The sequence below is a fragment of the Cherax quadricarinatus genome, chromosome 34 (assembly GCF_038502225.1).
Source record: "Cherax quadricarinatus isolate ZL_2023a chromosome 34, ASM3850222v1, whole genome shotgun sequence".
NCBI lineage: Eukaryota > Metazoa > Arthropoda > Malacostraca > Decapoda > Parastacidae > Cherax > Cherax quadricarinatus.
In genome coordinates this window covers 17,133,182-17,146,170 of record NC_091325.1, presented here as the reverse complement: position 1 = coordinate 17,146,170, position 12,989 = coordinate 17,133,182, and the positions used below count along the sequence as shown (strand labels likewise).

Genomic DNA, 12,989 nt, shown 5'->3' with positions numbered 1-12,989 from the left:
CAGACGTTTCATTGTATATACCCTCAGACGTTTCATTGTATATACCCTCAGACGTTTCATTGTATATACCCTCAGACGTTTCATTGTATATACCCTCAGACGTTTCATTGTATATACCCTCAGACGTTTCATTGTATATACCCTCAGACGTTTTATTGTATATACCCTCAGACGTTTCATTGTATATACCCTCAGACGTTTCATTGTATGTACCCTCAGACGTTTCATTGTATATACCCTCAGACGTTTCATTGTATATACCCTCAGACGTTTCATTGTATATACCCTCAGACTTTTCATTGTATATACCCTCAGACGTTTTATTGTATATACCCTCAGACGTTTCATTGTATATACCCTCAGACGTTTCATTGTATATACCCTCAGACTTTTCATTGTATATACCCTCAGACGTTTTATTGTATATACCCTCAGACGTTTCATTGTATGTACCCTCAGACGTTTCATTGTATATACCCTCAGACGTTTCATTGTATATACCCTCAGACGTTTCATTGTATATACCCTCAGACGTTTCATTGTATATACCCTCAGACGTTTCATTGTATATACCCTCAGACGTTTCATTGTATGTACCCTCAGACGTTTCATTGTATATACCCCGTGAATATACACTGATAGGTGTATGTGTGTATGTCTGTCATATATGTAAACTTTTTTTTACCATATAACCTAATATTTTTTCATAAAATATAAATATATCAACGGCTTCCCCGTTTATTTTTTTATGTATTTGGTAGTGTCAAAATCAGTTGGTCATAGAAATCTGTAAAAAATGAGAAAAGCGCTAAGTTCACAGGGCTCATGCAGATCTTTGGGAGTGGAAGATAAACAGGTTTAGTCCGAGGTTATAACTGACCATAATTTTTAAAGGGGTGGACCGGTAAGCCAGCGGAAGGCCTCGATCAGATGACCAAAAGCTCCAATGGCGGGTCATCATCTGACTCAGACCTGCGTCAGGAAACACTTGTCCTGTTTCCTGACGAACCTTACGTAACCCAACCTAGTCAGAGGAAGGGAGGGATAGCTGCAATTCCTTGGACCAAGAGCCTTTGGTAGGCTATAAGAAGAGCTGAAAGTTCGCAGCCGTGAAGGCACGAGCGAGTGTTAGTGAGGGAGTCGATCTGAACTGGTTAAGGGGCTCGTGATGCGCGGAAGTGAAGGTTACCCTCAACTTCCTCGGATCAAACTTGTTGCTATATAAAACTTAAAATTATTAGTGCATCTTAGTTGCTTCATTATATTCAGGGGGGCAGCACTAAACCTGTATGGGGCCGTATAACAACCAGGGGTGAATGGGAGATAATCAGGTGCGATTCCTGAAGTGAAGAGTGACTTCAGTTTCTTGTATTAAATTATGATACAACCATACATGGCACTGTAGTTGTGATACAACCATACATGGCACTGTAGTTGTGATACAGCCATACATGGCACTGTAGTTGTGATACAACCATACATGGCACTGTAGTTGTGATACAACCATACATGGCACTGTAGTTGTGATACGACCATACATGGCACTGTAGTTGTGATACAACCATACATGGCACTGTAGTTGTGATACAGCCATACATGGCACTGTAGTTGTGATACAACCATACATGGCACTGTAGTTGTGATACAACCATACATGGCACTGTAGTTGTGATACAACCTAACATAGCACTGTAGTTGTGATACAGCCATACATGGCACTGTAGTTGTAATACAGCCATACATGGCACTGTAGTTGTGATACAACCTAACATAGCACTGTAGTTGTGATACAACCATACATGGCACTGTAGTTGTGATACAACCATACATGGCACTGTAGTTGTGATACAGCCATACATGGCACTGTAGTTGTGATACAACCATACATGGCACTGTAGTTGTGATACAGCCATACATGGCACTGTAGTTGTGATACAACCATACATGGCACTGTAGTTGTGATACAACCATACATGGCACTGTAGTTGTGATACAACCATACATGGCACTGTAGTTGTGATACAGCCATACATGGCACTGTAGTTGTGATACAACCATACATGGCACTGTAGTTGTAATACAGCCATACATGGCACTGTAGTTGTGATACAACTTAACATAGCACTGTAGTTGTGATACAACCATACATGGCACTGTAGTTGTGATACAACCATACATGGCACTGTAGTTGTGATACAGCCATACATGGCACTGTAGTTGTAATACAGCCATACATGGCACTGTAGTTGTGATACAACCTAACATAGCACTGTAGTTGTGATACAACCATACATGGCACTGTAGTTGTGATACAACCATACATGGCACTGTAGTTGTGATACAGCCATACATGGCACTGTAGTTGTAATACAGCCATACATGGCACTGTAGTTGTGATACAACCTAACATAGCACTGTAGTTGTGATACAACCATACATGGCACTGTAGTTGTGATACAACCATACATGGCACTGTAGTTGTGATACAACCATACGTGGCGCTGTAGTTGTGATACAACCATACATGGCACTGTAGTTGTGATACAGCAATACATGGCACTGTAGTTGTGATACAACCTAACATAGCACTGTAGTTGTGATACAACCCTAACATAGCACTGTTGCTGGTTGCTGTATTAACAACTGGCTTAGTTTAGTTCTTCCTTAATAATATAACTACATATAAGACAATAGGCTGCAGAGTGATAGGGTTTATTGCCTCCCTGACAGACGATCGCTATGAACCTATCGTGGCAGAAAGTTCCTACAAGGTGTACATGAAGCTTAGGATCCGCCGGGTCGAGCCTCAGGATATCGGCACTTTCCGCTGCATCGCTAAGAACTCACTAGGGGAGACTGACGGAGCCATCAGAGTCTACGGTGAGTGTGTGTGTGTGTGTGTGTGTGTGTGTGTGTGTGTGTGTGTGTGTGTGTGTGTGTGTGTATTCACCTAATTGTGGTTGTGTGTGAGAGCAATTTCTCATCAGTAAGAGTCAATGGTTAATTTGTGAAGAAATATTTCTCATTAAGACTTCTGTACTGCTTTTTAATTTACCGTTATTTCCTCTTCATCACTGACACTAAGACATCCTCTTTAACTCTCTTTCCACTTCACAAACACAATAAACACTCAGAGAAATAAATGCTCAAGATCGAGTTTCAGTTGGTAACGCACTCTCCTCATACACTCTGTCTGAGGTTCAATCCCCGATACGGGTAGAAACGTTGGGCATGTTTCCTTACACCTGTTGTCCCTCTTCAAGTACTGTATCTTTCTTGGAATAAAAAAAAATTCACATATCTTTGAACTTATTCTAATTTAACTGTATTTTTTCAGTTGTTCTCACTATTCACAAAATGTATCACATTTTTTTTTGTAATGTAAACATTTATTTTAAAAAGTTAAAGCGCCCTGAAATAGCACAAGAGCTTTCCATATCTGCAGTTGTTATTCTGATTATTCCACGATTTTATTCTTTTGAATAAAATCGTGAAATATTCAGGATGGATTTAAAATGCAAGAAAATAATAGTAACCTTTTTTCACCACTGTTCCGCAGAGAGGTAACAAAACTATTACACAGGACAACAAATGTTTCGGTTAAGGCTGAAAAGTGTTTTTTTTTTTTAATGAATTTTGGGTCGCTGAATTGTAATCTAAGCTCAGTTTTGGTCAACACGAACAGTTTCTGTGCAACTGAGTTTCTTCCTCACCCCAGTTACTTTTACTGTTTCGTAATTTTATGAAAGATGATTTGTAATCTCGTTTGATTTTCGTGGATTTATGAGAATGTTTTTTTCAATCATGGACTGAATGTTTTCTCATTTCAGATTAAGTGACATTTTCAACTGTTTACTTATAAATTTAAAATGTAATTGCTTAAAATACAGTATTTTTTTTGGTTAGTATGTGGCAGTTTATTCTGACAAAACAGGGACCAAACATCATGCCTTTCGTGAAAACATCCAGTTTTCACTACTTGTTTGAAGGTCGGAGATCAGAAAAATGTGTGGGAACCTCAATTCTGTTGTGTGACTTGTTTCAACTTTTAATGCGTGTGGTTTGCTGGAAGTTAGCAAGACATGCTATTTCTTCAGTATGATGGGAACAAAAGAATCACACTATGAATTATTATTTCTGTATTACAAAAATGTCGGGATTGCAGGATTTTCATCGAAAAAACATATCCAAAATATATTCAGATCTTTCAGAAATCAGACCGGTGGAACATTCGAAGGATCTCCCTGTTTCACTCTACGAATCTGTTAAGATATATTTCCCTTGGATAATGAAGATGTCATTAATACAGATTTCGAGTTTGAACCAGCTGCAGTCAACTGCCAGGAACCACATACAGTGACTCAAAGTGACCTTAGCTATCTTGACTGCGATCTTAATTTATCCAAGGAGCAGTCAGAGCTACTCAGTTCAAGACTGAGCCAGTGGAATTTACTCCACCTTGAAACAGGAACCAGTTTGTTCAGAAAACGGCAGAAAAACATGGAAACTTACTTTAAATTTGAAAAATATGGTTACCGCAGTAATGATTACATAAATATTGTAGGTGTTGCCAACATATCGTCTGGGATGTTGGATGTCCCTCAAGATTAATTTCCTCCGTTCACACTTTAACTTCTTCCTGCCAAACCTCATTGACGTTAGTGATGAATACGAAGAACTATGTCACCAAGACATAGCCATAATGGAAAAGAGATATCAGTTAAACCTGACGATTAGTTTGATAGCCAACAACTGCTGGGCACTCGTGAGATAGAACCATACTGAAAATAAGCCTGAAAACTGTGATGTAAATATTTTGTATGACTATGGAAATTTATGTTAGTTTTGTTATGTTTATATATATATATATATATATATATATATATATATATATATATATATATATATATATATATATATATATATATATATATATATATATGTGTGTGTGTGTGTGTGTGTGTGTGTGTGTGTGTGTGTGTGTGTGTGTGTGTGTGTGTGTGTGTGTGTGTGTGTGTGTGTGTGTGTGTGTGTGTGTGTGTAATTATGGTTAAGGAAGAACAGTTTTTCTCACTACATACACCACACTACATTTATGTGCACATGATTGCCTATAATATCAAGGTAACATATATTATGTGATTCTTCAAACTAAAATAACCAAAATATTGATCATAATATAACATTTTCATTATTATTATTTAAATCATAAGATTTCAATCATAATAATAATAATAATAATAATAATAATAATAATAATAATAATAATAATAATAATAATAATAATAATAATAATTTACTATTATTAATATTGTCATTATTCCTAAACGTCAAAAACAATGTTTACTTGTCGTAAATAACATTACAGCTCTCAGAATCTCACAGATTTCTTCCTCGTTCTTCCTCATCACGACCCATGATGTGTGTCTACTACACATGTGGGTCCAAATGGCGTGCTGCCGACAATAATATTAAAGAGAATTCACACACTTCAGGACAAACTTTCTGAGGATATGTTTTGCTTGATCATGACAGAGCGATACATTGTCCCAGAAAGTGCTTGTTTTGAAAAATGGGTCTTTTATGCACGTAGGCTGCAGACCCCATGATGGTAATTCTGACTCAGACCTAACCAATGGTTACACCTAAGTCACCCTCTCCCGAAATATTTATATCTGTAATCCACTAACACAGCGCTCCACGCTTGTGTTTGGCCAAGCTTCTGTTATCCATATTACCAGACACTCGCCTCACTTTGCAGGAATAATAGTGCTCCCCCTATACACACACACACACACACACACACACACACACACACACTGTGTACGTCAGGCCCATACTGGAGTACGCAGCACCAGTTTGGAACCCACATCTGGTCAAACATGTCAAGAAATTAGAGAAAGTGCAAAGGTTTGCAACAAGGCTAGTTCCAGAACTAAGGGGAATGTCCTATGAAGAAAAGTTAAGGGAAATCGGTCTGACAACACTGGAGGACAGGAGGGTCAGGGGAGACATGATAACGACAAACAAAATACTGCGTGGAATAGACAAGGTGGACAAAGACAGGATGTTCCAGAGATGGGACACAGAAACAAGGGGTCACAATTGGAAGCAGAAGACTCAGATGAGTCAAAGGGATGTTAGGAAGTATTTCTTCAGTCATAGAGTAGTTAGGAAGTGGAATAGTCTGGCAAGCGATGTAGTGGAGGCAGGAACTATACATAGTTTTAAGACGAGGTATGATAAAGCTCATGGAGCAGGGGGAGAGAGAGGACCTAGTAACGGTCAGCGAAGAGGCGGGGCCAGGAGCTGAGTCTCGACCCCTGAAACCACAATCAGGTGAGTGCAATTAGGTGAGTACACACACACACACACACACACACACACACACACACACACACACACACACACACACACACACACACACACACACACACACACACACACACGCACACACACAGGGGAAAAATCAGAGAATAATCTGTGAAGAAAAAACTCGCATTTTACATGTGAATGTTTGTGGGTTTTCTGTGAATGCCACGACCTCCAGTGCAACTGTCTTTATCACAGACTAACTTGTACCCAGGAACAGGTTGAATGCTATGTGGCATTCCAGAATTTTAAGTGAGGGGGCGGCGTCCCCTGAGGGGGTAATTTTTTTTTTAGTACTATGTTTAGTCACATATTTAAGTGAGAGCAGCGCCACCTGATGGTATTTTTTTTTTTTTTTAGCAATACGTTGAGCAACACATTAACATGTATGGCGTTCCAATTTTTTTCCTTGAAACGGCGCCCTTTGGGCATTTTTTTTTTTGTTACATCATATTATTTCTTAGAACCTAAAATTAATATATATATATATATATATATATATATATATATATATATATATATATATATATATATATATATATATATATATATATATATATATATATATATGTATATATATATATATATATATATATATATATATATATATATATATATATATATATATATATATATATATATATATATATATATATATATACAAAAGACACCTTGTGGTAAGGTGAGTACTGGTGTGTGATGCCCCATATCCACCTAACAAGGCGGAATAAGGCGTATGAGTCTCTCAACACTCTCCTTCTGAGATGGCGGACACAGTGACACGAGACCTCCACATCTGCCTCCTGACAAGAATGGTATAAAGTAAAGATCTTTTTAACTCAGAAAAACTGCTAAAGAAGGAAAAAAAATCTATAGCAATTTTACACCTAAAGCTTATCTTACGAATCACGAAATATACCAGGTTAAGAGGATAAATTAACACAGCTCACAACGTTGGAGTGGCATCAGAAACCTAGACAATGAATCGTTTATAACACATTGTATCTCACATGTGCCACCTATTCCTGAGTATGCTGCACCATTGTGGAGCCCTCATCTAGTATATCGCAAAAGTGAAACTCAATGAAGTTCATTAAGTGTGTCCAAACTGGTGTCTGAGCTAAGGAAAGTGAGCTGTATAGAAAATCAAATATGATGACAAGGTTGTTCATTACTGGATAAAAAGAGGGATATTATAACGACGTTCAAAATGATGTAATATAAATGGTTTAGAAACCCAACAAGTTGAAGAATGAGACACTTGTGCAACATTTAGGAATCTTCATTACGGAAACGTTTCGGTAATAAACATTCCAAAATGTTGCTTAAGTGTCTCATTCATCGACATAGAAAATTCTGTGCGGCATAACCAAAGTATACGACTAGTTCTTGCAAGCAATGTAAGAACAACAAGGGAACGTTGAGAACCATTTACCCAAATGAGAAACTTTTTTTTCCAGAAGTAGAGAGATAAACGGAATAAACTGAAATGTGACACTGATGCGAACGCCATGCAGGGAGTACAAGACTGATACGACGTGGCTGTTACCTCTCAATTGGTCAATAGCTGAAGAACCTGCTAGAGTCACCCTTCCTGTGTTATAACGAGAATTCATTCTCCTGAAGATTCTGCTGAAGATGATGGGTCATAAAAATTTACCGGTGTTTAGATATGTTCCTCGTATATGTCTCTATCAATACTTCTCCTTCTTTTTAATACCTCTCCAATACCCCCTTTCCCCTCATCCTCCACCAGCACTCACTCCTCATCCTCCACTAATGCTCCAGCCTCATTTTCTACTAATACCTGCCCTCACTCTCCACTAATGTTTCTCCATCACCCTCCATAAACACTTTCCCCCCTCACACTCCACCATCATACAACAATCACCCTCCATCATTACCTCAATCCCCACGAATACCTCACCTTCCGCCTCACTCTCCACCAATACCTCCAACTCACACTTCTCCCTCACCCTATTTCCTCAGCACCTAAACAGTCACCACCATTATCAAAGCAATCACCATCACATTACCTTGCCATCATACCACTCGCCACAACCGTCAGAACAATTACCATCGTATCACCATCACAGCAATTCTCATCACGCCAGAAGATTCACTATCATGAAAACAATTACCACCACACTCAGAACAATCCCACAACCACCAGAACACCATCAACACATCAGTCACAGTCATCATCTGAACATTCATCAGAAGAAGCAGCAGCAGAAACAACAGAAGAAGCAGCAGCAGCAGCAACAGCAACAACATTACCAACTACAACAACAAACAGCAAGAGTAGCAGGAGCAGTAACAACAGCAAAAGCAACAGAAGCATCAGCCGCAACAGTAGTAGTAGCAGCAACAACAGTAGCAGCAGCAGCAGCAGCAGCAGCAGCAGCAGCAGCAGCAGCAGCAGCAACAACAACAACAACAGTAGCATCAGCAGCATCAGCAGGGGTCAGTTGAGAGGCTGGAAGTGTAAGGCAGGGTGAGCAGTGGTCATCTCCCTGGTGCTGGAGGCCAGCTAGTGTGTCCCCAGAGACAGCTTGACTCTCCATGCTAAATTGGCTGCTCTGTGGCAGTGCCGATCGGCCACTCCTGCCTCTCAACACTAAGACACACGTTTCAGGACAAGCTTTTATAGGGACAATGTATCGCTCTGTGTTGAGCTGAAAGTGCAGAATAAAGCCAGTGAAGTACAAGGACGTCATGTGGACGCTTAGAGAACACTGTATCATCATTCGTGGTACAAGACTATTCAACATCAGTGACAGAACTATGGAAACCCTTAGAGAACAATGCGTTAACATCCGTGATACAAGATTCTTCAAAACACTACACTCCTATAGCAGAAATTTTATCAGCAGATATCAGGAAATATCATTGGAAGATATCAGGAAATATCACTGGAAGATATCAGGAAGTATCATAAGCATGTATCAGAAATATTACCATCATATATCAGAAATATTACTATCAGATATCAGGAAATATTACCAATATATATCAGAGATAATGCCCGAAGAAAATAAGTCTTCAAACAGAAATTGGACAGTTTCATTTTCAGTCGGGTTGCGATGGCTAAATGGGTTGTTAGCCGATAAAAAGAACAGCCTGGTTGACCAGGAAGTCATTAGTTTAACGCTTCTTTATGCTGGGCTGCAGGGGAGGATCATCCCTTTGAACCTCCGACGGGGAAAACACAGAAGTCATTGAGAAACATAGTGATTCAAAAAGAATTCTGTAAAGGAGAAAAAACCTTTATTGTACAGTGTGGCACCCATAGTTGAGCCTGAGCAAGCCCAACTGTGGGTGATGAAGCCCCACTGTGGGGGACCAAGCCCAATTGTGGGTGATGAAGCCCCACTGTGGGAGACCAAGCCCAATTGAGGGTGATCAGGTCACAGCGATTTTTTTCCTACTTCATATGAAGACATTTTAGTCTTTATATCATGTAATCAATTTGGCCAATTAATTGTATCAGTTAAGCCTCATGCAGAGTGAAACTCTATCCAAATAATGCTCTGTATAGAGCGAAGTGATGCTCCATATAAAGCTCTATATAGAGCGAAATGTTGCTCCAATAAATCTCTGTATAGAATGAAATGTTGCCTCAATAAAACTAAAAATTATTTCCCCTAAAAAAACATCTCTATCTCTCCCTCGCTCACTATGTCAAAATTCTTGTCAACATTGCTTAGTGTACATGGGAAAGACAGACAGCAGAGGACTTGTAAGTCACACCGAGGTTGTCTCTTGGCATGAAAATGGTGACACATATATCATACCAAATTAGAAAAATAATGGTATGGAATTTACAGGAAAGATGTAACTGTGTGGAAGACGTGGGTGTGGAAGACGTGGGTGTGGAAGACGTGGGTGTGGAAGACGTGGGTGTGGTAGACGTGGGTGTGGAAGACGTGGGTGTGGTAGACGTGGGTGTGGAAGACGTGGGTGTGGAAGACGTGGGTGTGGAAGGTGTGGGTGTGGAAGGCGTGGGTGTGGAAGACGTGGGTGTGGAAGACGGGGGTGTGGAAGACGTGGGTGTGGAAGACGTGGGTATGGAAGACGTGGGTGTGGAAGACGTGGGTATGGAAGACTTGGGTGTGGAAGACGTGGGTGTGGAAGACGTGGGTGTGGAAGACGTGGGTGTGGAAGACGTGGGTATGGAAGACGTGGGTGTGGAAGACGTGGGTGTGGAAGACGTGGGTGTGGAAGACGTGGGTATGGAAGACGTGGGTGTGGAAGACGTGGGTGTGGAAGACGTGGGTGTGGAAGACGTGGGTATGGAAGACGTGGGTGTGGAATACGTGGGTGTGGAAGACGTGGGTGTGGAAGACGTGGGTGTGGAAGACGTGGGTGTGGAAGACGTGGGTATGGAAGACGTGGGTGTGGAAGACGTGGGTGTGGAAGACGTGGGTGTGGAAGACGTGGGTATGGAAGACGTGGGTGTGGAAGACGTGGGTGTGGAAGACGTGGGTGTGGAAGACGTGGGTGTGGAAGACGTGGGTGTGGAAGACGTGGGTGTAGAAGACGTGGGTGTGGAAGACGTGGGTGTGGAAGACGTGGGTGTGGAAGACGTGGGTGTGGAAGACGTGGGTGTGGTAGACGTGGGTGTGAAGGACGTGGGTGTGGTAGACGTGGGTGTGGAAGACGTGGGTGTGGAAGACGTGGGTGTGGAAGACGTGGGTGTGGAAGACGTGGGTGTGGAAGACGTGGGTGTGGAAGACGTGGGTGTGGAAGACGTGGGTGTGGAAGACGTGGGTGTGGAAGACGTGGGTGTGGAAGACGTGGGTGTGGAAGACGTGGGTGTGGAAGACGTGGGTGTGGAAGACGTGGGTGTGGAAGACGTGGGTGTGGAAGACGTGGGTGTGGAAGACGTGGGTGTGGAAGACGTGGGTGTGGAAGACGTGGGTGTGGAAGACGTGGGTGTGGAAGACGCGGGTGTGGAAGACGCGGGTGTGGAAGACGTGGGTGTGGAAGACGTGGGTGTGGAAGACGTGGGTGTGAAAGACGTGGGTGTGGAAGGCGTGGGTGTGGAAGACGTGGGTGTGGAAGACGCGGGTGTGGAAGGCGTGGGTGTGGAAGACGTGGGTGTGGAAGACGTGGGTGTGGAAGACGTGGGTGTGGAAGACGTGGGTGTGGAAGACGTGGGTGTGGAAGACGTGGGTGTGGAAGACGTGGGTGTGGAAGACGTGGGTGTGGAAGACGTGGGTGTGGAAGACGTGGGTGTGGAAGACGTGGGTGTGGAAGACGAGGGTGTGGAAGACGCGGGTGTGGAAGACGCGGGTGTGGAAGACGCGGGTGTGGAAGACGTGGGTGTGGAAGACGTGGGTGTGGAAGACGTGGGTGTGGAAGGCGTGGGTGTGGAAGACGTGGGTGTGGAAGACGCGGGTGTGGAAGGCGTGGGTGTGGAAGACGTGGGTGTGGAAGACGTGGGTGTGGAAGACGTGGGTGTGGAAGACGTGGGTGTGGAAGACGTGGGTGTGGAAGACGTGGGTGTGGAAGACGTGGGTGTGGAAGACGTGGGTGTGGAAGACGTGGGTGTGGAAGACGTGGGTGTGGAAGACGTGGGTGTGGAAGACGTGGGTTGCAACAACTTGTACAAAATTATCACTGCTTCTGAAACTACTTGTGTAATTCTTGTGTCCCTCACAGAGCTGTGTACCTGTGGTTCTACTTCTGGTTACCATTGGTTCTGCTCTGACACTCAAACAATTACCTCTACTACTACTACTATTATTGTTAGGTACACCAAAAGAGGAACCTTCAGGAGGTTGCCCGGATTTTTTTTGTTTTTATTCTTCAAATTTCGATTATATTTCATTTATGACCAGGAGGCCTGGTCACAGACCGGGCCGCGGGGGCGTTGACCCCCGGAACTCTCTCCAGGTAAACTCCAGGTAAACAACGCTTCATTCAAGAGACTTCAAATTTTTTAATGCTTGTGTACGGTAACGAGGACTAGATTCGTGAAATAACTGCCATGTTCACATGCATTGTGACCAAAATTATTGAACCCATTCCCAGTATCCTGGAATGGCGCGGATAACTTGCAAAACCCTCAGTGACATAGTTTCAAACGTTAAAAACAGTGACTACTAATTCGTCGACGGCAAAGAGTGAAATTTAAGTACATAGGCACACAACTGGTCATGTTATGCGTAAAACAATGAAATTTTTTAATTAGCATATCGGCCGTGTCCCACCTCTGCAGGGAGACCCGAAAACGAAGAAACACTTTCATCATCACTTCCCGTAAATCACGTTAAATAAACTCCAGTTTAACTCTTCTATACTGCTTGAAAATTTAATGGCCGATGCCTCTTAGGACATAGATAATACCCATGAAGTATCGTTTGCGTCCACGTAAACAACAACGTTAGAATCGCTGAAATCTGATCTATTTCTGGAGAATTCCTTTTCTGTTCGACTTCAGAATTTTGTTAATGGTCAGAATTATTCAAACAAAACTTGTCACTCATTACTGTATTAAGCAAATTGTTTCCCATGTAATAGCTAGAGAATACCTCTTGAGATCGGCTTCAAACCCTAAGTGCTGGTGTATCTTAACTGGAAGTATTTTTTGGGCTGTGTGGGTGCCAATT

The 12,989-nt window shown here is 41.9% G+C and overlaps 1 protein-coding gene across 5 annotated transcripts in view; it reads left to right on the top strand.

Annotated features, from left to right (window-relative positions):
• The window catches only part of LOC128693789 (lachesin-like), a 193,936-nt gene that overhangs the window by 158,426 nt on the left and 22,521 nt on the right, over positions 1–12,989 (top strand). For all 5 annotated transcript variants that reach the window (XR_011392766.1, XR_011392767.1, XM_070091200.1 and 2 more), the window contains exon 8: positions 2,731–2,880. Coding sequence is in view for 3 of the 5 variants with exons in the window: in XM_070091200.1 (XP_069947301.1) it covers positions 2,731–2,880 (150 nt within the window). In the remaining 2 variants the exon portion in view is untranslated. The remainder of the gene's footprint in view (positions 1–2,730; positions 2,881–12,989) is intronic.